We start from the raw sequence: 25,119 nt of genomic DNA, 5'->3' as shown, positions 1-25,119 counted from the left end.
ACCTCACTAACACGTTGAATCACAGACAAGAACAACAAAAAGACTGCTGTACATTTGAGCTGTCGGCCAAAAGACCTTCTTCTAAAGTAGAAAACACACATTGACACAAACACAATTCACACACACATGACCACTGTCTGTCTGTGGCCATTGAGGCCTCAGTGGCCGTATGGCCAAAAGCTGAAATGTACAGCAGTCTTTTTGTTGCACCTGTCTGCGACTCAGTGTCTGCTCTGAGTGATGAGTTGCAATCTATCCTTTTCATAATGTTGTTGTGATTCCATCCTGGATTTTCTATTTTTTAATATTTGGAGATGGTTCTTACCTGCAGCATACCATTTCTGAATATGGATATAACTTCCCTGTCAGCAAACACCAGAGCAATTGGTGACCAGAAGTTGTCAGATAGGTAAAATCAGCTTTGTAAGTATATAGAAGTCTCAGAACAAATCAAAACTGTGGGATATGGTAAGGATGGTGTCAGAGATACAACAGAAAGATCAGTTTTCAGTTCACTGAAACTGGAGAATAAAACAGTTAGTGGTATTACTAGGGGGGGGGGGGGGGGGGGGGCTCAAATGGCTCTGAGCACTATGGGACTTAACATCTGAGGTCATCAGTCCTGGGGGGGGGAGGGGAGGGGGGATCTTCAGTGATAATTTTATGTGGATAAATTGAATCAAAATAATTTGCACAGTGCCAGATATGTAGATTTTTTTTTACAGAACACTTTGGTAAGGAAACAATGGAAGACGGGGGCTTCAAGTAAATTGGGGCAATAATTAAATCTGTGAAGTGTGAGGACTGATGGGGTTATGACTAGATATCTCCTAGAATGGTGAAGATTTGTGGAGAGTGCATATTAGGAGTATAATGTATTGTTTCAATAAAGGTAGTTTTTCAGACAGAATATTCATGGGGATGCCTCTTAACATTTGCATTAATTATTGATGGTGTGAAAGTATGCAGTTTGTTGCTTTGAGCTTCTACTTTCATTGATTTAATTCCAAAATTTTGCGGAAAGTACATTATTCTGTGTGTCCATCTGTTTCAGTGCCAATGTACCAGAATGAAACTAAAATTGGAATTGTGTCATGTGTAGCTGTGAACCCAAATCTTAGTAGTGTCTATGCTGTTGGCACTTACCTTAAGACTGTTGGTAAGTAAATGACATTCTAATGACACAAAACAAATTACCTTCTAGAGCTACAATAATAACAGTAGAAAACTGTACTGCAATTTATATGTTTGGAGGGAAAGATCACCAGCTGTTTTTGAAGAGGATTGGAAAGCTGTAAGCATAATACAACCTCTGACATTAAAGTTTGGTTAATATCCCTGTAACATTAATGTAGATGAACTATAAACTACAGTTAGCTTACTGTCCTTCGAAATATGGTGGATGTTCAAGTTGAACCACCACCTTTTTTGCCAGGAACTGTTTAACCGATATTGGCTGTGTATGGGCGAGTGTTGTCGTGAACAAAAAACCAGGACATTGTGCATACTGGGGTCATACCCTGTGTAGACGTTGCATCAAACAGGTCAAAATTTCAGCGTACCGTGCAGTGTTCAGCGTCATTCCCTCAGGTAGAAAGTCCTTGTGGATAATGCCTTGACTGTCGAAAAAGGTGGTGAGCATTATTTTGATGCATGATTTTTCAGCTCTGACCTTTTTCCGATGAGGTGATGTCAGAGAACGCCATTCCATGCTTTGCCATTTCGTTTCAGGGTTGTAACGGAGGTACCAGGTTTCATCATCAGTGACAATACAGTTCAAGAAATTGGGTCTCGCACCCAACGTTTCAACAAATTCCTGTGAAGCCTCTAAACGTGCGTGCTTCTGATTGTCAGTCAAGCGATGTGGCACAAGACGAAAACACATTTTCCTCTTCCCTAACTCTTGGATAAGGATTTGTTGTATGGATTCACGGTTCATCTGCAGTTCATCTGCTATCATGCGCACAGTTAATCAGCAGTCGTTTGTGATTAATGTCTTCACTTTCTCAATGTTGTCGTCACTGGTGGCAGTCACCAGTCGTCCGCTACGGGGATTGTCAGAAACACTTTCCTGGCCACCTAAAAAACTGGCGAATCATTCGTACACACACTTCATGGACTGTGCTTGATCCCCATAAACCTGTAACAGCATTGCATGCATTTCATTTGGTGTCTTGCCAAGCTTAAAGCAAAACTTTAAATTGGTCCTTTGCATGTTCATTGTCTTGTTCTCAGTTCAGAACCAACACACTAAACAAGCCCTTTGTCCAACAGGTCTAACACAGAACACACACGATGCTCAACTGAACTATGTTGGGGGCAGGTTGTCAACACTGGCCGCTAAGCAGGTGCAGCGTTGTGAGTCGCCAGTGTTGCCTGATCGACCGTTCTGACTTCATTCACTGCACTTTATTGTCAGAGGTTGTAATAGTTGAGGTACTAAGCCTCTGTTGAATTCTAAGTGACTGATATGATTGAGACGGAAAACACACTTTCCTTGCTATGTAAATGCACACAACTCATTATTATTTGTCTCCTGTGGGGATAAAAGTCAAAATATCTTTGATATAAATCACTATAACTGTTTTTGTTGTTCAGTAATAAGTATTTTAATGACAGCATAATAGTAAATGAAAAGCACTAGTTTTCTTTTGTTTTACAGTATTAATTTTACTGTGTTAACTGATTTTTGGCTTACAAGGCCATCTTCAAACATTTACTGACTACAGTCAGTAAATGGCCATCTTCAGATATTTACTGAATATTGTCAGTAATTTCCGAAGGTGGCATTGTAAGCCAAAAACCAGTTAACACAATAAAATTAATACTGTAGGCAAAAGCAAACTAATGCTTTTCATTTATTATAATGTTTTACTAAGAACCAATGGAGACTCAGTTAATCATATTACAGTATTCTCTGAAAGGCGTCACATTCCAGTTTGAACTTCAGTTTTATCTCAAAGGGCCATAGATCATTATTGGTGCAGCAGCTGTTGTGAAAGATGACATTATTCAGTGTGAAATGTTTTCTTTGGTTAGATAACACTGTTATTGCTGTAACTACCAATTTTGTGTGTGCGCTGCTTCATATTTTGTGCTTGATTTGGCCACTAGAGGCCACCCAGCCTGCTAATACGACAGCAGTTGTGTGCACAGCCTTGTGGCTGTGCCCCCTGTTGGAACTTACGTCTATGTAGACCAGAGTGCAAGGCTCCGCCAGCCACTTGTGTGTTACTACAGTAATTGTATTCTACCTTGTCTTCCATATGTGTGTGTGTGTGTGTGTGTGTGTGTGTGTGTGTGTGTGTGTGTAGTGTTTGAGCAATGAATTACAATGTTCTTGGGATAGACCATTCATTTGGTGACAAGTACGGTATTCAACTCCACATGTTCATCTTCAGTCATTGGTCCTTTGAGTTTAATTTCCATGGACGGAATGCTGAAACTGTTTCTCGAGCAACAGCAGGCACTGGCAGTTGCTATTTCCAGTTTAATGACTACATTGAGACAACATGTGGCCCCACCAACAACATGTCTGCCACTGTTCCCTGCATTATGACGATGCAGCAGAAGACTGGGACGCGTATGAAAATATATGTGGCAACATTTCCAGGTGTTTGGGGTAATAGAAGTAAACTTGTGCAAGACCCTTTTTTTGTTGTGGATTTCACGTTGCCTGTATCAGTTATTGCCCCGGCTTATTTCCTTACAAGAACCTTCAAGTCCATATTTCGATTAGATGTGTGAATTACTTTCTACCTATCACTGTAAATGTACTCTTGTTATTGCTGCTCATGTGGAATTTTTTACCGCTGCCAGAAGTGGCCAAAGCAGTCATTTAGAGCATGGGCAGCAGAACTGTATGGACTTAGTTGTCGTAATTTTGTGACAAATGTTCAAAACAAGTCCTATGCAGATCAATGGCTTGTGATGCAATCACACGTTTTGTTCCTTATGGGGAAGTTCAAGAGTGAGCTCTACAGTGTGAAAATCCTAAACTTACAGAAGTATTGAATATAGTGCAGGCATTTGAAGTTTCACGGGCTGCATGTAGTCAGGTTGAAGCCTGGTTGGAAGTTCCAGAAAGACGTAATTGCAGCAGTCCAACAGACGTCTCAGCATTGTATGGGTAATCATTGTTTGTGACACCACCACCCTGTGTCTCAGTAGCGACAGCCTTGTGCTCTGGTGCCTTCATGCCCATACTGCTTCGTTCAACACAAATGAACCACATGTCCCAAGTGCTGGGTGACATTTAATATGTGCCATTAGTAAGGACAAATTGCTTCTTTATTTAACTCCTTTCCAAACTTGAGTGAGGATGAAACAAACATGAATGTGAATAGTGTGTCAGCAGTGATGGTGTCTGAAAGCAAGTTATATGTTGAAGTGCATGTGCTTAACAAACCATTGAGAATGCATGTGGACACAGGTGCATCAGCAGCATTAGTGAATACTCAAGACTTACGTGGATTTGGTTTCTCCCCTTCTGACTCCAGTGTCATGGAGGCTGGTGAGTGATAACAAATGACAGATTCTCATTCTTGGACTGTTTCCTGCACCTGTGACTTACAAGGCTATGGTTTTTTCATTAACATTCCTAGTTGTGTACAATGCTTACACTGAAAATCTGTTTGAGTTGTCTGGTACCGCACTCCGCGGAATTTGAATCCTCACCAGACGTCATGGATGTCGAAGACCCCTAGAGGTCTCTGCACCATCGCACCATAAGCTGTGGCGGCACGCACCTCCTGGCCCGCTTTTAGTGTGAGGGCGCCACAGTGGAACACATGGTTCCAGTGGGCAATAGCAGCACCCCTGATAGAGTACTTAAGCTCCTGCGTCTCGCACAGCCAGCCAGTCTAATCTCGCGTATGTCTGTGGACACATCGCCTCGCGTTAGACAGCTTACTTACTTTTTTGTTCTGTGTACGAGTGGACGTGGTTGTTAGGTTTCCTTGTGACTCCATTGTTCGAACTTCTTGTTGTTCATTCTGTCCTTTGTTGGTCGTGTCCGTCCTCTCACGTTGTGTTTCTAATTAAGTTCCTTATCAACAGTTTAGATGCTCTCTGTGCCGACTTTCCTCCAGGCCTGGGCTGTTCAACAGAATTTCAGGCTCATATTACACTGAAACAGTCTGCCTGCCCTTGATTTTTCTTCCAGTAACTTTACACGATCAAGCAAAAGCAGAATTACATTGCCTTCAATCCCTTGATGTTATTTGAGCTACTTCTTCCAGTGTATTGTCAACACCACTGGTGATTGTCAGAAAGCCTTTTGGTAAATTATGCCTCTGTGGTGATATTAAAAAATTTGTTAAGACTCAGTCAATCGTAGATACTTATCTGTTGCCATGCCCTGATGAGCTGTTAGCAAAATTATCAGGAGGCTATTATTTTACAAAGATTGACTTGGCAGAGGCATTTTTACAGCTGCCTTTCCACGAGGAATCTAAATGCCTTCTAGTTATCAGTACCCCATTTCGGCTGTATCAATATCAGTGTTTGTCTTTTGGCATCACAAACACACCAGCTATCTTTCAATGCTTTTTAGAGCAGCTTATTGCATCAGTTCCAGGCTGTGTCAACTATTTAGATGACATAGTAATGATTGGTTCTTCTACAGAGGAACATTTTCAGAACCTCCATGGTGTATTTTCTGTTTCACAGTCTGCAGTATTAAAGTACAATTTTGAAGTGTTGCATGCTGGCATTAAACCATTGTACCAGTATATTGGTGCTATTGTGGTGTTGCCACACCCCAAGTCTGTCAGGAAATTACAGGCATTTTTAGGCAGACTTGCGCACTTCCACAAATTCATACCAAATGCTGTTACTGTGGCACAACTGCTCCATGCATTATTAATTAAAGATGTTCCTTTACAATGCTTCCCAGCTTGTGACCAGGCATTCAGGTTGTTGAAAACTAAGCTGCAGTCAGCCCCTTTTCAGCCAGACCAGCACCTTGTGTTATCCACAGATGCATCTCTGTTCAGCCTTGGTGCTGTCCTTGCTCATAAGTTTGTAGACAGATGGAAACACCCTTTTACATATGCCTCTAAAACCTTAATTCAGCACAACAGCATTATTCTCAGGTAGAAAAAGAAACTTTAGTAATCATGTATGCTCATATTTTTCTATACGGGTCTACCAGGTTTCACCTGATCACAGACCACCACTGTCTGTCTTTTTAATCCTTTGGTGGCCTTGCTGGCACATCACTTACAGCAGTGGGTTCTTTTCCTTTCGCGATAGAATTATGAGATACGTTTTCGACCTACAGTGCAACATGCAAACAGTGACACCTTATTGTGTTTGCTGACTGATCTGTATCCAAATGGCCAGCTGCGGTGGCCGAGCGGTTCTAGGCGCTTCAGTCCGGAACCGCGCGACTGCTATGGTCGCAGGTTCGAATCCTGCCTCGGGCATGGATGTGTGTGATGTCCTTAGGTTTAAGTAGTTCTAAGTCTAGGGGACTGATGACCTCTGATGTTAAGTCCCATAGTGCTCAGAGCCATTTGAACCATTTTGTATCCAAATTTTGATAAAGAGGAATTCCTTTGTTTTCTGTTAGATGCGGAAGCTCAAAATGTTGTTGATGATTTTCCTGTTTTCATATTATCAGCACTAAAATTGTAGCTGTGATAGTCGCTGAACTATTTCAGGTTGACTTGTGCTGCGTAGTGGTTTCCTATACTTCACCTCACTTAAATAAGTTGCCACTTGAATACAATTTTTATATACGAGGAGCGTTACTTACTGAATATTCGGTCACTGTTAAGTATTATCAACCATGGTCCAGCTAGTCTGTTCCTGAATCCCTGTTCCTTCTTTCTCTGACGTGGCTCAGACTTTGCCTCCTTAAAAGCTGCATGCAGATAAAGCTACTGAAAATTAACTTCTCATTCTCATTCACTCCACCACATAAATAAGAAGTGAGATTCTGTTCACCTTCTTATATCCTACCCCTAGTGATATACGCCTCTACAGCCTTACATTTGTTCTCTAGCCATCACTGCTTAGCCATTTTTCACTTCCTGTCGATCTCATTTTTGAAACGTTTGTATTCATTTTTGCCTGCCTCATTTACTGCATTTTTATATTTTCTCCTTTTGTCAATTAAATTAAGTATCTCTTCTGTTACCCAAGGATTTCTACTGACCCTCATCTTTTTCCCTACTTGATCCTCTGCTGCTTTCACTGTTTCATCTTTCAAAGCTACCCATTCTTCTGCTACTGTATTTCTTTCTCCCATTCTTGTCAATCATTCCCTAATGCTCTCTCTGGAGCTCTCTACAACTTTGGTTCTTTCTGTTTATCCAGGTCCCATCTCCTTAAATTCTTACCTGTCTGCAGTTTCTTCAGTTTTAGTCTACAGTTCATAACCAATAAATTGTGGTCAGGGTCAACTTCTGCCCCTGGAAATGCCTTACAATTTAAAACCTGGTTCCTAAATCTCTGTCTTACCATTATATAATCTGTCTGAAACCTTACAGTGTTTCCAGGTCTCTTCCACGTATACAATGTTCTTTCATGATTCTTAAACCAAGGACTGATGACCATAGGTGTTAAGTCCCATAGTGCTCAGAGCCTTAAACCAAGTGTCAGCTGTGATTAAATTATGCTCGGTGCGAAATTCTACCAGTTGGCTTCCTCTTTTGTTCCTTTTCCCCATTCCATATTCATCTACTACTTTTCCTTGTCTTCCTTTAGCTACTATTGAATTCCAGTCCTCCATGACTATTAAATTTCTCTCTCTCTTCACTATCTGAATGATTTGTTTTATCTCATCATACACACATTTCTTCAATCTCTTCATCATCTGCGGAGCTAGTTGGCATATAAACTTGTACTACTGTGGTAGGCATGGGCTTTGTGTCAGTCTTGGCTACAATAATGCGTTCACTATGCTGTTTGTAGTAGTTTACCCGCACCCCTATTTTTTTATTCATTATTAAGCCTACTCTTGCATTATCCCTATTTGAGATTGTAACTATAACCCTGTATTCACCAAAAGTGTTTTTCCTCCTGCCACCAAACTTCACTACTTCCCACTATCCATTTCTCTTTTTAAATTTTCTAACCTACCTGCCTGTTTAAGGGATTTGACATTCTACGCCCTGGTCTGTAGAATGCCAGTTTTGTTTCTCCTGATAACAATGTCCTTCTGAGTAGTCCCCGCCCGGAGATCTGAATGGGGTACTATTTTACCTCCGGAAAATTTTACTCAAGAGGACGCCATCATCATTTAACCATACAGTAAAGCTGCATGCCCTCGGGAAAAATTACTGCTGTAGTTTCCCTTTGCTGTCAGCCATTCACAGAACCAGCACAGCAAGGCCGTTTTGGTTAATGTTAGAAGGCCAGATCAGTCAATTATCCAGACTAAAAAGGTTGCTGCCCCTCTTCAGGAACCACACGTTTGTCTGACCTCTCAACAGATACCCCTCCGTTGTGGATGCACCTATGGTGTGTGTATCTGTATCACTGGGGCACGCAAGCCTCCCCACCAACGGCAAGGCCCATGGTTCATTGGGGCAGGGGGGAGCTACATACATACATACATACATACATACATACATATATAGATAACAGATCTGATATTGAACATGAAAATTAACAATTACAATACAATTATTATCTTTGACATTTCACGTTCTTAGATTTCATGGAGCTCTTTTTTCTGCACTGCCCGCTCAATTGAACTCCAGTTTCCACCTCAGCAGATAGGGTTGTCTGACTGCTACCCACTTCCACACATTCAACTTTAATTATTATACAAGTGTTGCATAAATAGACACGATAGCTTCACTATCACCTTCAGTGTTTCTTTAAGTTTATCATTGTGGTAAATTTTTCTTTAGGTTTGGTTTTACTATTAACACACATTACATTATATCTTATCATGCAAATCTCTTCCTTTCTCGGAGAAGGTCAATATTATCTATAATTCTAGGATCAAACATCAGAGCACTATGAGGTTACATTATGTCCTCAGAAATTACTTAACTTAAATCATTTTATTTAATCAGTTTGGAGGAAATGTCCCCTTATCCAGGTACTCTACCCTTGTGCAAATAATAATACTTGTAAACATTTCTTAACACAGCCCTTCCAAGGATTAAGTACTCTTTCCTCTTGTCTTCATACCCTTGCTAAGGTGATATAATTTTCTTCCCATAATGTGGTTGGGGTCCTCCTTTCCTTGGGTTCACCCGAATCTGGTATAAATTCCCTTTTCTGGAGCAACTTACCCATAAACTCCTACAAAGTGGTTGTGGTCCTCCCTCCCTTGCATCCATATGAGCCTGGTATAAGTTAGTTTCTCTGGGGTAACTTACCCATAAACTGTTATAATGTGCGTCTCATAGCTCTTTACTATTATTTTGAGTACTCCATTACATCTTCCTTTTGTTTTTCTTTTTCTATCTCTGCTACCCCCTCCCCCCCCCCCCCCCCCCCAGACTTCTGCATACTCTTGATTTGCTCCGGACAGTTCTCCTGCGAGTGTTCCTTTTATCGCTACTCTCGTCTAAAGCCCTTTTCCTTCTGCATTACCTTGTCACTCTTATCTTTGGGTTATTCTGACACCTGGCCCCATTGTTCTTCCCATCGAAAAAATGGCAAGACTTAACTTCTAAAAAAAAAGTTTGTTCCTATAATGAAAGTAAACTTCATAATCACAACATGGTGAATGCCACTATTGACATGGAAAACAGGATAGGGTCTCAATGATACACAAATATGAATATGGAAAGAGGTTGGTCCTCAAAGCTGAGAAGTAAGAAAGTGAAAAAATAGAATCAGAGTGCTGCACCTGAAGGAGGAAAGAAGATAGACCCCAAAGACAGAATCCCTTCCCACCTCCCGACGCCAGGACACACTCCCTGCCAGGAATGCCTGTAGAGATTAAACCATACACGGTGTTAACTGGGTGAATGTGACCTGTAGTATCTGAAAATCTCATATCTCTCCTATAAAATGCATGCAAACCCACCCACAATACAATCATTAAATATATAAGGTAAAAAAATTACATAATTCACATTGTTCAGACTAGAAAACAATGCTTGTCTGAGTTTCCAGTCAGATACCGCATCATATATATCTCTTTACCATCTCTACATTGTATAGCCCTTTTTCTTTTCCCATAATTACTTCTATTAGAAATAACGCTTTTGAATGGGGAACTCCCTCTGTGTTGTCCAACATACATAGGAAAACAATTACTGGTCTTTGTTACTATCTGAGCTCATGTAATGATCATTGATTAAACTGGGTCTCTAATATTGAAGTGTGGTACTCACTTGATCATTGTACCATTGGACTAGTAGATCCATGCTGGCTATTACGTATTTTTTGTTACTTGTCATTGTGTTTGTAAGGTATCGTGTTTTGGCCGAGTAAAGAATGTTAACAAAGTTTCTCCTGTAAACTGCTTGTCCATTCTTTGTATATGTGAAAGGCCTGTAATTAGATGTGCAGGGTGTATACGACCCGGGAGATCCGGGAAAAACCCGGGAATTTTTTCATCCGGGAGAAAACCGGGAAAAACCCGGGATTTTTTTAGAATTCCGGCAATTTTTCATTGTTTTAGTTTTCAGTTAATTTTTTGTAATTTTGACTGGTAAGAACCGATACTCTAACGATGTCGATTTCTGTATCCCGCTACTGCAGAATAATCCTGCAGCAACAAAACATGAACGAGAGAATAAAACTTAATTTGCAAAGGAGGTGCTCCATATAAATACTCATAGAGCTCATATAAGCGTCTGCCAACAGCAGAATGTGTGAAAGGCTTTAGGAAGACTATGCAATGCTCCTTAACAACAAATTACCTATGATGAGCGTGACGTCACAATTGTTTACATTAGATTCATTTAAGCAGTTATGAGTGAGCTCATTTGCATGCACAGTTGAGTTGTGTATGAGTAGTACCTTCTCCCGCTTCTGGCTACAGAAATGCTGTTGGCTGTGTAAGCAGCAAACCCGGGTATCTGAACCGGGTGGAAATTTCTGGGGGGCTGGGGGCAAATTCATATTCTTGAGGGAAAAAAAAAAACTTATTTCACAAAGCGCCTAGCTTCTAGCGCATGTTGGTCTATTGATTATTTAGATGATTTCGAAACGCATCCCTATTGGGTTTTGAACACATTCCAGGTTGATTTCTGAATGAATTATAAGTTGATATTTGAATGCGTGCATATTGTACATGATGTTTCTGAGGGGAATCCATCTAGAAATAAAAACGTTCCTGCAGACAAAAGGGAACAGGGCTATTCGAGCTGAGCGGAATAAAGCCAAGCGGGTGAATGCCAACTGCTGTTTGTTTATGTGATTCATTGGGTATGCGAATGACCAGCATTGTTATAATTACTAACGAAGTTCATAGATTCAGACAACCACAGTGGAAATAAACGACTAAGAGGAATAACAGGTAAGAAAGATTACATATTATCTTCTCGGTGTATGCAAGAAAATGAAATTTTGACAGAAAATTTTTGGCAAGATCGCTACCTAGAAAGGGCAAGTTGTACAGTCTCCGGCTAGCAGCCAGTTAAGTTCTATTCTGCGAGTAGCGCGGAAAAAGAGCTGTATGAACACGTAATAACGCCTAACCGGAGAATAATCACTGGATAACTAAATCGGTGATTCTGTCAGGGTTAATAGAGTTTACCGGAGAATGAGTTTTGTCAGAATTAATGATGACAAGATTGTCTGTTAGAACGAGGAAGCAGAAGAAATGGGGACAATTACGGAACAATATGACGATTCCAAATTTATACAAAAATTTTGCACTACTATTTTTTGATCTCATGCTTGAGAAATAGGAGCATAAATGGAATGTGAAACTATTTCCAAACATAAACTGTTTGTCTTGTAGTAGGCTAAATAGGCATTTCATAGTGGTACTTCGCGAATTATATTCTGTCGTATTATAAAAATGACCATTATTACCAAAGCAGTCTCACTCATTTGGTGTGTCACAATTGCTGTAATATTACGAAGGCCTGTTTTCTTTTATCTAGTAGGCAGTGACAAAATAGACGTAATCAGATCGAGAAACCACACCAGTCTTGGGTACTGTTTGTATTAACAGCTTTTTCAGTATTAGACAACGACATTTCGATTTTTCATGTAGCAAAACGTTTGACTAATTTTGGTGAGGTAATAGATTCTTTCGCAGAAAGGAAAGCACGCCATGTAAAGCTGTAGCAAGATTAGACAGAAAAAAATGCTGGGAGCTAAGGACTGTTTTGCTTGTCTCTTGTCTATACTGATTTTATGTATCATATATTTAATTTTATGTCACACAGAACACCAAGTTATTAGCTAATAGGCCAATAAAGAGTCCAAATTTTGTCGAGTTTTTGTTCTTCCGGTTACAAATAATCCTATCCAGTATTAATTGCGAGGTCTTTTTTTTTTACAAAATATACGCATTTGAGTTCCACAGTGCGAAATACAGTGACGTGCGATAGAAGAATGCTGTGTGAAGAAGCGTGGCGCTGCACTTTGGTACACTTAAGACCAAGTATCACTTCTTACATTTCCTCGAAGTTGTATGTTTTATGCATCAGACTCTTCAGAAAGATGTGCGCCACAAAAGGAACATATTTTTGAAAAGTATTTTTATTTTAATTGCTGGCCGGAGTAGCCGAGCGGTTCTAGGCGCTACAGTCTGGAGCCGCGCGGCCACTACGGTCGCAGGTTCGAATCCTGCCTCGGGCATGGGTGTGTGTGATGTCCTTAGGTTAGTTAGGTTTAAGTAGTTCTAAGTTCTAGGGGACTGATGATCACAGCAGTTAAGTCCCATAGTGCTGAGAGCCATTTGAACCATACTTAACAGTGATGTTGCTATTGACTGACTACATCACATGCCTTATGCTCTGAATATCCGCTGTTATCGGCTGGCGAGATCACGTAACATGAGCTATGACTGGCTTAAAAAAGCACATCGCAATCTCGATTTCATTGCTTCGGAAAGTAACATGCGGGGTTCGGTGGAATGCGGATTTATACTTTAGTAATACGAAAATATGCAGTGTACATGTTGCTGCACATCAAGGAACATTCCAAAACAAGTTTTTTCCCCTGTGTTTCGTCTTCTAAAGTGCCGGGAAATTATAAACTGATGTATAAAACAATAAACATTCAAATGATTGACAAATTTTGCAGCTCCGAGGAAAAGTATACTGTCACTTAACACGCAAAAAGTGCATTTTCACCCGGGAGAAAGTGTATTTTTAACCGGGAGATCCGGGAAAAATCCGGGAATTTCTTTTCCTTGTCCACGTATACACCCTGGATGTGACAGCTCGTTAATAATCTTTTGAAACTCTGGAATCAGATGTGCCCAACCTGTATGTTGCTTTGAACAATAAGTTCTACAAAGTCAAGCAATTTCCTTCATTCTCCACTCACAAGGGTTACTTTGCAGGTGGTATTTTGAAATAGCAATGTGTTTAATGTTTTCCCATGCTAAAAACTCTTGAGAGGCTTTACTGGTAAACTGTGGTCCATTGTCTGTCTGTACCCTATGATGTTTTTCCATATCATTGACATATTCCTTTAAGTGCCTAATTACTGTTTCAGTGTCAGTGTGTTTGATTGGATAGTGTTTACCATACCATGACCAACACTCTAGTAGTACAAATATGAGTCACTCCTCGCCTATTGGTGGATAATTGACAAAAATTCACTGCTTGGAAGTTGTGCAATCCCATTGGTATTATCAGGTACAACTTATACAACACTGCTTGATTATTGTCTTTCAGCCTTTGATATACTTCACAAAATCTTATTATTGATAGTACTTTTTAACCTAAGTTTTTAAAATAGTAAAATTTAATTATGTGTTTTATGCATTTGCATATTCCAAAATGTTCATACCCTCTGTGAATAAAATTAAGTAAATCGAACTCCACTATTTGTGGTACATACAATCTCCATTTTAGTCTAGCTTTCACGACTCTTCAAAATAACGCTTTCTTTGGTCTAGTCCAGTCTGACACTTTGTCATGTATTGTTCTTTTGTGGTTCAATGTTGTGCATTTTTCACCAAAATATGGATTATTAATTATTTCTTGCTTAATCTCTCTAGCTTTAACTCCTGTAATGACTACTGCATATGCACCAGTTACAGGAAGTATGGGTAAACTTTCTTCTGTCTTAAAAAATCAAATTGTGATTCTGATATAATGGAAATTCCACTTCATGAGTCTATGTATACATTTACTTTACAATTGTTTACCATAGCTACAACTACTGGTTTTGAATTTGGTACATCTCTCTCGTTCAACTTCTGCTAACAGCCAATTTTGTAACATTGTGATTTCGCTAAGAGCTATAAATTTTTTCCTATATGGGCCTATATTCAATTTGATATGTCCTGGGTCACGACACTTTGACCAGGACATTGATCGTTTTCCATCCCTAAAATTGTTTGGTTTGACATGAACGGTTGTACATTCTTAGCCCATTTTTTGTTGTCATTATTACTTTTAAACATTTGTATATCTGCATTTATTAAGTCATGTTGTTGTTGTTTCGACTTTCCTCCTGGATATTTGGTCACTTGGCAAAAATTTACTTCTCATTTATTTTGAAAATTTTGGTTAAACTTACTATTTTCATGACCTGTATCTGCCTGATTTAGATCAGTCTTTTCATTGTTCATTGTATATAGATTTTCCACAAATGATAACTCATTTACAGTGGCCCAACCCAGGTACAAAATTAATTTATGTACATAATAGGGTAGTTGTCTCACTAATACTTTTGCTAAAAGAACCTTGTCCAGTGTGTTGTCTAAATATTTTGATTGAGTTAAATGCCACTCAACATACTTTTTAAAACTTTCCCATTAACTATTGTAGTGCATTGGATTGAATAATTCTAAAGTTAATTTTTCTTGTATCGTTTGTGACCAGTATTTACATCTAAATTTCTCTTGAATATTGTCCTGTGAAGTAATTTCTTCCAAGTGAGCATTCCCCTACTCAGCAGCATCCTGTACTAGATAACTTAATGCAAAATCTGTTTTCTGAGAATCCTCGCATTGTTAGGTAAAAAAGTGGGTGTACATCTCTGTCAGATTCAAACTTTGGGAAATGCTTGTGTGGGTTCATGCTACTGCCTAATTGTAGTACTTCTAATAAAGCATTTGTATCTCAAGATTTCCCTCTACACTGACTTTCTGCGAGTTCTTGTCTTGTTTTAGCTAACTCATCTCACAATCATTTAAATTCGTTATATGGATGAGTTACTTCATCCTCAAAAAAGTGTACACAGTTTAAAGTTCGTGCACATTCTTGAAATTTTTGATCTACTAAGGCCTGTACGTTTTCCCCCAAAACTGTAAAAGAATCATGTGAAGAAACGGCATCTCCGTTCTCACTCCTTTGGGCTAAAGATTTAATATGATTTTGTGCGTCTGAGATCTGATCCTTTACAAGGTTGACACTCCTTTACTGCAAATTCTTGCAAACTTTCTTCATCAGTATGAATTTCCCTAATACGTTCTCGAATCTGGTTATGTACCAGGTCGCATTGTTGAAGCATTTCAGTATGAATTTTATTTTTTAAAACATTTAATTTATGATCTACTGTATTCGTGAAACGCTCCTCCAAGTGCTCAAGTTTCCGATAAAATTGAGCAAATCTGTCATTACTGTTAAGTACCTACCACTTGGTAGGCAGAAGTAAAGCTGTGAGTACCGGGCATGAGTCGTGCTTCGGTAGCTCAGTTGGTAGAGCACTTGCCCGCGAAAGGCAAAGGTCCCGAGTTCGAGTCTCGGTCGGGCACACAGTTTTAATCTGCCAGCAAGTTTCATATCAGTGCACACTCCGCTGCAGAGTGAAAATCTCATTCTGGAAACATCCCCCAGGCTGTGGCTAAGCCATGTCTCCGCAATATCCTTTCTTTCAGGAGTGCTAGTTCTGCAAGGTTCGCAGGAGAGCTTCTGTAAAGTTTGGAAGGTAGGAGACGAGGTACTGGCAGAAGTAAAGCTGTGAGTACCGGGCGTGAGTCGTGCTTCGGTAGCTCAGTTGGTAGAGCACTTGCCCGCGAAAGGCAAAGGTCCCGAGTTCGAGTCTCGGTCGGGCACACAGTTTTAATCTGCCAGGAAGTTTTATATCTAAATGCATTTCTCCTGGCATGGTCATCTGTCTTGTGATGACAGGGATAAACGGATATTTTATTTCTCATTTCCACAAGAATATCATCTGTATTGATGTTTTTAATTTTAAAATTAATTGTATCCTATTATTGTATTATCTTATTGTATTACTCACAACACATACAACTTTTTAAATTTCTCACCATTAACTGTGTATTGTGTGCATTGACTGCTAATTGCTCATAGCTGCGTGCTGCCGATGTACTGCATGTGGTCTGCAATCTGCAGATGACTGTGTGCTGCCAATGAACTGTGTGTAGGCTGCAATATGCTGATGACTGCGTCTGCGCTGCAATCTTTCGATGACTGCTTGATTACGTACTGTCATTGGGGAAATACTGGTTCGTGTCTCCCCAACAGAGTTCTTCTTCCTTTTTCACTCAGTTTTGTTATTTGCATCTGATTCAGTTTCATGTTTGTACCGTACAGAACATTTTGTTGTTTTATTCCGTTGCTCTTGGCAATGCATTTTCTCCCTGGTGCTTTCTTACAAAATTTTCTTGAGATTTGGCTTTTTCGTTACCCTTTATCTGTCTTAGTTGCTAAGGCCACCACATGAAATGTTTCAGGTTGGCTTTGGCTGCGTGGTGGTTTGTCATACTTCACTTCATGCACCAAACACTTAAATAAGCTGCCATATGAACACTCCTTTTATATAAAATGAATGTTACTTACTGAATAATCGGTTGCCATTGAGTATTATTAATTAAGGTCCAGCTAATTTTTGCCCTGAATCTGTATATCTTATTCCTTCAACTTGGCTCAGACTTTGCCTCCTTACATGCTGAAGATAAAGCTACTGAAAATTCTTGTTCTCATTCACTTCACCACATAAATAAGAAGTGAGATTCAATTCACCTTCTTATATTATTTTCAGAATTACAACTCAATACATGATAAATGAGGACAGCTACCAACCTGTATACTGCCTCTCTGTGTTATGTACATAATAAATCTGATATTGAACTTGATAGTTAATAATTACAGTACATTTATTAACTTTGACATTTCCTGTTCTTAGATTTCATGGAGGTTTTTCTTCCACACCACCTGCTCCATGGAACTCTAAGCTCTACTTCAGCAGATAGTGTCGTCTGACTGCTACCTACTTCTATACAGTCATTGAATTGTTAGCTCTGGTATCCGTACCTATAATTTAAAACAGTTCCCAACAGTGGGGTGCTCACCACTTATCGATTACTCTCTGTCATGAACATCTTTTCTCTGACATGTATATTTAAGGATGTGATACTTCTCATTCAAGGAATGGGATTTATAACTACACTTTTGTTTCATTTGTGCAACAAGGCTGGCCAGACAAAACTCTAGACCTTGCATCTGATCCTTTGCGTAATTACTTTGCGTTACAAATTCGTCTTTCTGTTTGGGATGGAGTGCTGCTGCTGTCTACAGAGGACACTGCTCCCAGGGTTTTAGTCCTGTTTGCCCTTTAGCTCCAGGTTATGCATTTATTACATGTAGATCATTAGGTGGGGGGTCACATACAAAAGTGTTAGCACTCAGACATGTTTTTTGCCAGGCATTGATAGTGAAGTAGTGCGAGTTGTTGCAGCCTGTCCACAGTGTGCCACACAACAGGCAGCTCCATATGCTTCTTTGTCGCCATGGCTGGATCCACAGCAGCCTTGGGAACGAATCGAATACATGTACAGTTTGTGGGCATGACCTTTTTTGAATTTCTACTGACTCGTAATCGATGCTTATTCTAAGTTTCCATATGTGATGCATTGTCTGTCTGTTTGTGCTGTGGCAACAACTTCAGCTTTGACAAAAAATTTTGCAGTGGGTCTTCCATATATGTTAGTTACATGCAGTGGCCCCCAGTTCATATCTCAGGAATTTGAAGATTTTTGTAACAAAACTGGTGTTTGCCATGTCACAGTCGCTCCTTTCCACCCTTAATTGGATGACTAGTGCGAGCACTTAAGACTCAGATGACAAAATACATTTTGGATGTGTCACCGGAAGTTGCTCTTGATCAGTTCCTCAATTCTTAGATGCTCACCCCTGTTGGTGATAAAGAGTTGTTGCATGGTCATCCCCCCTGGACTCTGTTACAGCTCTTATCTGTTTTGGATGATTCCAGGCCATCCAATGGCACAATGTTGCAACGCTTCCATCCTGGCACAACTGTTTGGCTGCTGGCTAAAATGGGTGCCGGCAGTAATTGAGAGTAACCGTGACTGATGCCTCTGCGTCGTTCACCTGCTTGAGTGGAACGTGCCACAAACATTGACCAGCTACGACCTGGCACGGGCAGCTGCGCACTGGGTAAACTTCTGTTACTCCCGCATCCTCCATCTGCCCAACTGACTCACACATTGCTGCCGGTCCCGTAGCCTTTTCCGCCTTGGCTGCTGACATTTTCACAACATTTCCTCTGCTGTGGTGGCGCCTTCAGCTGCCTGTGGCTGTGGCGGGACCCCGGCTCCCACATCATCGCAGACAATGCCTCTGCCATTGCTGCTCCCTCACAGCTGGCACTGCCACCACCTCCTTCCCTGGGGTTGAACTAAGACATGGAAATGAAAGCTGCGCCAACGTCACATGTCCTACTTTTGTCACAAGGGGGTGCTGCACCTATCTGTGCTTGTACCACTTCCAACCTTAAGCACCAGTGGCAGTGCTTCACATGACTCAGCAACCTATGTCAATCAGTTCTCACTTCTTCGCGAAGGAAGAGGAGTGGTGTAAGTACCAATTTTGTGTGTGCGCTGCTTCGTAGTTCGTGCGTGAAGTTTGCGCTTGCTTTGGCCACTAGAGGCCATCTGGTCTGCTGATGTGGCAGCAGCTGCATGTGTAACATGCTGGCTGCACTCCCTGTTGGGACTGATGGCTGTGTAGGTTGGAGCGCAAAGCTCTGCCAGCCACTTGTGTGCTACTAATTGTATTGTAGCTTGCTTCCATGTGTATGGAGTTTGAGCAATAAATTACAGTGCTCTTGGGTTAGAACACTTATTTTGTTTCGAAACAATGTGATGTCAGAAAACATTGCATTGTACTTAGCACTAATAGGTAGCACTTCTATTTGGACACAATTCTGCTGGTGATTTAACAAGGGAGCAATGTACAATATTGCACTGTGACATGTGCAATAATCACCGCATGTATGAAAACGAGATGGTTCAGATTGTTTGGCATTTATGCTGTACTGACATTGAGATGTGTACCATTCACAGTATTCAACATACACAACTTAATACACCGAATGCTGAATCTCCTACTGGGAACCAGAGCACATACCTGACAGAATTATCATCTTATAAAATTCTAACCTCAGGTGAAACCAGTGAGTTGGCTGTTAAAAATGTAGATAATTGGCAAAACCTTAAACCATCATGGTGGTAGTGTTTGTAGTTTATGTCATCAGAAGATTGGTATCTGTGACATGTATTTTCCATGATATGACACTAACTGGAATATGTTAAACACCTCCCGCCCCAATGACACATAACAGAACTGCACCTGTCTCAACAATACGCACAAATCAGTCAATATTGTGTGACATAAAGTTTCTAGTGCTCTCAGAGATTTTTAATGCCATGCAAATCTGGAAACTTTAAGCCCTGACCAGCTGTTCCTGAATGTTCCTCTTGTCATATAGCCACAGTTTTAACCAATGGACTGAGAATTATCTACCAGCTAGGCAGAGCCATTACATTTACCATCCTTATTAAGCTGATGGGCTAATGCTAAAGTTTGGTTTTCCAGCAGCTTGAAATAGTTGTTCTCATTCAAAGTATCTGTCGTCTCAACAAAAGGACATGCTCTGATGAACCAGAGCATTATGACCACCTACCTAATAGTCGGTATGTCCACTTTCGGCATGGATAACAGTGGCGACACTTCATGGCAAGGAAGCATTGAGGCCTTGGTAGGTCACTGGAGGATGTTGGCACCACATCTGCACACACAAGTCAACTAATTCCTGTACATTCTGGGGAGCGAGCCAATGAGATCTGCTGCCACATTCCATCATATCCCAGATGTGTTTGATGAGGTTCAGATCTGGTGAGTTGAGGGGCAAGCACATCAATTGGAAGTCACCGCTATGTTTGTTGAACCACCCCATCACACTCCTGGTCTTGTGACATAGTGCATTATCTTGTTGAAAAATACGACTGTCATTGAGAAACATGATTATTATGAAGAAGTGTATGTGGTCTGCAACCAGTGTATGATACTTCTTGACCTTCAGGGTCCCTTGCACAAACTCCACTGGACTCATGGGTGCTCACATGAATGTCCCCCACAGCAGAATGGAGCCACCGCCATGAGCTTGTCTCCATCCCGCAATACAGAGTCAAGGGACTGTTTCCCTGGAAGATGTCAGATTTGCGCCCTCCCATTAGTATAAAGAAGAGGGTATCAGAATTCATCAGACCATGCAATACTCCGCCCCATGCCGATTTCAGTCGTAGTTGCTGATGTCGTGCTAACATTTGCACACGCAAGGGTCATATGCTGCAGAGGTCCATCATTAGGAGTGTTTGGTGCACTGTGTGAACAGACGCTCTTGTACTCTGCCCAACAATTAAAGTCTGATTTTAATTTGGCCATAGTTTGTCACCTATCCTGTTTAACCAGTCTGTCCAGCTTACAATGTCCAACACAATCTGGCCTTGGTAAAACTCAGAAAGATCGAGTGCCTCCCCATTTTACACACAGACAGCACACTCTCTGATACTACATGTGCCAGTAGTAATCCCTCACCAGGTGATGCTGCTATCACCTGGACAGGTTTATATTGATAGTAGGTCTGTGGTCATAATGTTCTGGCTGGTCAGTGTACAGGAGAACTATATAGTGTAATTAAAAAATGTCCCCAGAACATTACAAAGCATCCTCCAATTTGCATGATCACTTGTATGAAATTCTTTTAGAAGATTTCTTGAGGTCTACAGTGAAGATGATACAGTGTATTACTTGCTTACAGATAGAAAATCCAGGATGGACTGTAACAGTATGGCAGTGTGGTTTCAGCTCTCTCAGACTGCAGACGTGTGTGCAAGTTGCGTTTACGTGTGTGTGTGTGTGTGTGTGTTGTGTGTGTGTGTGTGTGTGTGTGTCTACTGCTGACAAAGGCCTTAATGGCCAAAAGCTTTAATTGTGTGAATCTTTTTCTTGTGCCTATCGTGACTCAGCATCTCTGCATTATTGCTTACAGATAGGATTGTTATTAACTTGAAGGTATAAACAGTGTACAGTCCTCAAGAGTTTATCATAAGTACTTCTTAGCCAATAGTATCTGGGTAACTTTATAGACAAGAGTGAGTATGGATCTCTTGCATGCAACTCTGCTCCAAATGTCCACGTAATGCAAGTCCTTCATGAATTTTTGTTCAAAAGTAGGTCAGGGAGGACCATAATTTAGCCGTGGAGCAATTCTGGCCTCGTAGCAAAGTAATTCTAGCCACTAGCTGGGGCTCAAACTAACAATCTTGTTTCATAATGATCATCTTTCCACTGCCATTCTGATGTGAATGTTTTGTAGACCAGGATGTCACCATCTAATAGTTTTGGCGACAAGAGAAGCGGTGCAAAACTGGATTGCGAACTTCACACTTCTCTTACTACAGTTGACTTACTCGAAACGTTTATCCAATCCTCTTCTCTGGATACGCGGCTGCGTCTATCTCCACAACTTATTCTCCAAAGAAATAATGCTGGTTAGAGGAATTAAAAAAAGACACACACACACTCTCTCTCTCTTTCAGTTCAGTTTAGGTATATTTTCATTTCCACAAGTTTCACATAAGCATACAAACTCTTGCAAGTCATCTGTGTCATTAACCATTAGATACTATTAAATATAATTACAATGTTGTGGGTTTAATAACCACCAGAAATACAAAGGCAGGTCTTGCTTCTAGCAAGTCTAACACCAAGATTAAGTAAGAGTCTCTAGACAAATCATGTTCCAATTTTCTATAACAATTACAATTTTTCGACCACCAAGGAGTAACACATAATTACTCCTTGTACTTTCCATACAGGTTCTACGGCGCGAGCAGCAAACACTTATCAGTGTCGTTCGTCTGACGCAGCTCCTGTTCTCCCATGACCAATGTCCATCCTGCACACACAGACGTCTGTTGCGCAGTAAATAGGCTCTTTCTCACACTTATCTTTAAAACATCACATGTTCGAGGCGGAAGAAGCTCGAGTGGTTCCAGATTTACGTGGAAATTCTCGAATCACTACATATCCTCCTCCTTAGATCAAACACATGATATTTTATACACAATCATTATGTACATTATAACATCATACCTATTAACAATACACATCTTAAAAGTAATCATTTACTACATAAGTTTATATACACATTTTTTTTTCTCATAAATCCTTGTACTTCATAGAGCAGGCTTCCGATTTTTGTCTTTCCATTGACTCGTTACTCTCTCTCTCTCTCTCTCTCTCTCTCTCTCTCTCTCTCTCTTTCTATATATATATTAGAACATAAGCCTCTATTTATGATTTCATTTTGCATTACCCTTACTTATGAACGATGAGAACTCTTCAGCTCCAGTCGTAAACTCCACGTGTCATGGACCCTTAAATATTTCATCCTTTATTCTAATTCTCTGTACTACCTCTTTAGTTCGTAATGGCCTCATTACTTATAGAATTCTGTAGTCTGGAGGAGCTCTGGGCAAAATAAAAGTGTTCCTATTGACACTCATAAAACATAATAATGCTAGTGAAATATAGAATTAAAACTTACCAGAATAATTCCTATAAAATATGGGACTTCCGTCATGATACTGACCTTTTCCCCTCGGATCAGCATCTTTACCTTACACGTGGGTTGACCCTATAAGTGCCCTTCCTCCTTCCATTTCTGTAGGTACACCCTTTTAAATTCCTATTGTCCTATGGTACAGGTCAATCCCCTTCTTGGTGCCCCTGTCCACACAGTATAGGTCAGCCTTTCTTAGGTCTGCCTATCTGCCCTTTATATCCAGTAAATGCTGTGTGCGCCCTCCTTATCCTTTATGAGTAGGCTTCTAGGTTCATTACCCGAGTATACATCTTTATGTACACTATAATTAAATATCCTCTGGTAAAAATACAAAATCTATTTTACACTTCACTCAGTTTTTAGTACTTTGTTTAGTACCATAGAGTCTTCCTCTACTTTTCAACTTTTATACTCTTGGTATGTACTCTACTTCTATACACTATTCATACCAAATGTGTTTACTTGTGTCATAAGAGTCCCACTATCCTACCAGTTGTCAGAATATTTGTCAGACTGACCTTCCTTAACACTTATCACAAACCCTTCCTCTCTGGCTTATGCTCTCCTTAATTACTAACACTTCCTACTTAGGTATACTCGTTGTAAAATTATTATAGTTCTTCTATACTTATGCACATAGGCAATATGAAATGATCATTGTTCTTATGTATTTATATACATGTATGTGCGATGTAGAATCATCACAATAAACAACAATGTGTACGTATTTCACGATGTACCCATACCTCTTCCCCCACTATACTTGACGGTTTTTACATCATTTCAGTCTGTCCTTTCATTGTTTGTGTTTCATTGTGTGTATATGTAAGTGTGTCTGTGTATCCTGATTCTTCGGTCTACTTACAAGAAATAAGTTGAAGGTTATTGGAAACCACGGAAAATAAGGACTTCAGTGATAAAAGTATATGAATATGTAAAGAGGGGAAGATAGACAGGTACTCAAATGACAAGTAAGTAAGGAAAAAGTATAAATGATTGCTTAGATCGAAGAAGAGAAAGAAGATAGCCCCAAAGACAGGAAACCCCCCCCCCCCTCCCTTTCCATGATCCCTACCTCGCTGGTACTGAGTGAGAAGCCGGAGGAGCTATGGTGTTAAATCGTTTCCTACAAAACAGATATTCTCACCTTCATCCTTGAGGTCCCTGAAGAAAATTTTAGCAGTGTGAAATGGAGTGAACATATAAGGATTGTAGTAGGGAAGGCAAATGGTTGACTTTGGTTTATTGGGAGAATTTTGGGAAAGTGTAGTTCATTTGTAAAGGAGACCCCATATATAGGACACTGGTGCAACTCAATATTGAGTACTGTTCAAGTGTTTGGGACCCACACCAGGTGAGATTAAAGGAAGATGCCGAAGCAATTCAGAGTCAGGCTGGTAGATTTGTTATCGTTAGGTTTGCAACATGGGAGTATTATGGAGATGCTTCGTGAACTCAGGTGGCAATCCATGGAGGGAAGATGATGTTCTTCACTATGTAACATTGGTACAAAGCATTCTCTACCATGTAACATTGGTACAAAGCACTGTCTACCATATAACATTGGTATGAAACACCCTCTGCTATGTAACATTGGTATGGAGCACTATGCAAGCTATTGTAATTCCAAGGAGATCTGCCGTGTATTGCTAGATGGCAGTGGTATCATGCTCACAGTGGCTGAGGAATTTACCTCATCAGAGTTCAGGCAATTTGCATAAAATATTTCTAAATTATGCACACAAACTGTGCTCATAAATCAGTATTATTAAAGAATACTGCATCAAAATCCCTACATTAGTTTCTGAGGTTAACCCGAATGTGCAGTGAGAACAATGAGAGGGGATTTCAGTTTATATGTGTGTGGACAGAAGATAGATAGATTAGATAGGTATATAGATAGATAGATAGACAAACAATGAGGAGTGTGAATGGAAATTTCAAAAGAGGAATAAATGTGGAACAGCTACTGATGCTAAGTTCCCCAGATGACACAACTTTTATGACTAAAAGTAAGCAATAATTTACTCTGGGAAGGACTGCATACGTGGTGCTGAATGTGAGCTAAGGGTAGACAAAGCTAAGACAAAGCTGATGAAGAGTAGCAGATAGAGGAATAGTAACTTTTTAGAAAATTAGAGTGTACAGTATGGCGGCGTGTGTAGATATCTG

The 25,119-nt window shown here is 40.2% G+C and overlaps 1 protein-coding gene across 2 annotated transcripts in view; it reads left to right on the top strand.

Annotated features, from left to right (window-relative positions):
* Positions 1-25,119, top strand: part of LOC126236397 (telomerase Cajal body protein 1) — a 117,185-nt gene that overhangs the window by 75,339 nt on the left and 16,727 nt on the right. For both annotated transcript variants that reach the window (XM_049945686.1, XM_049945685.1), the window contains exon 5: positions 1,055-1,159. In XM_049945686.1, coding sequence (XP_049801643.1) covers positions 1,055-1,159 — 105 coding nt within the window. The remainder of the gene's footprint in view (positions 1-1,054; positions 1,160-25,119) is intronic.

This window comes from Schistocerca nitens, chromosome 2 (assembly GCF_023898315.1).
Source record: "Schistocerca nitens isolate TAMUIC-IGC-003100 chromosome 2, iqSchNite1.1, whole genome shotgun sequence".
Lineage (NCBI taxonomy): Eukaryota > Metazoa > Arthropoda > Insecta > Orthoptera > Acrididae > Schistocerca > Schistocerca nitens.
This window is presented reverse-complemented; position numbering and strand designations above follow the sequence as displayed.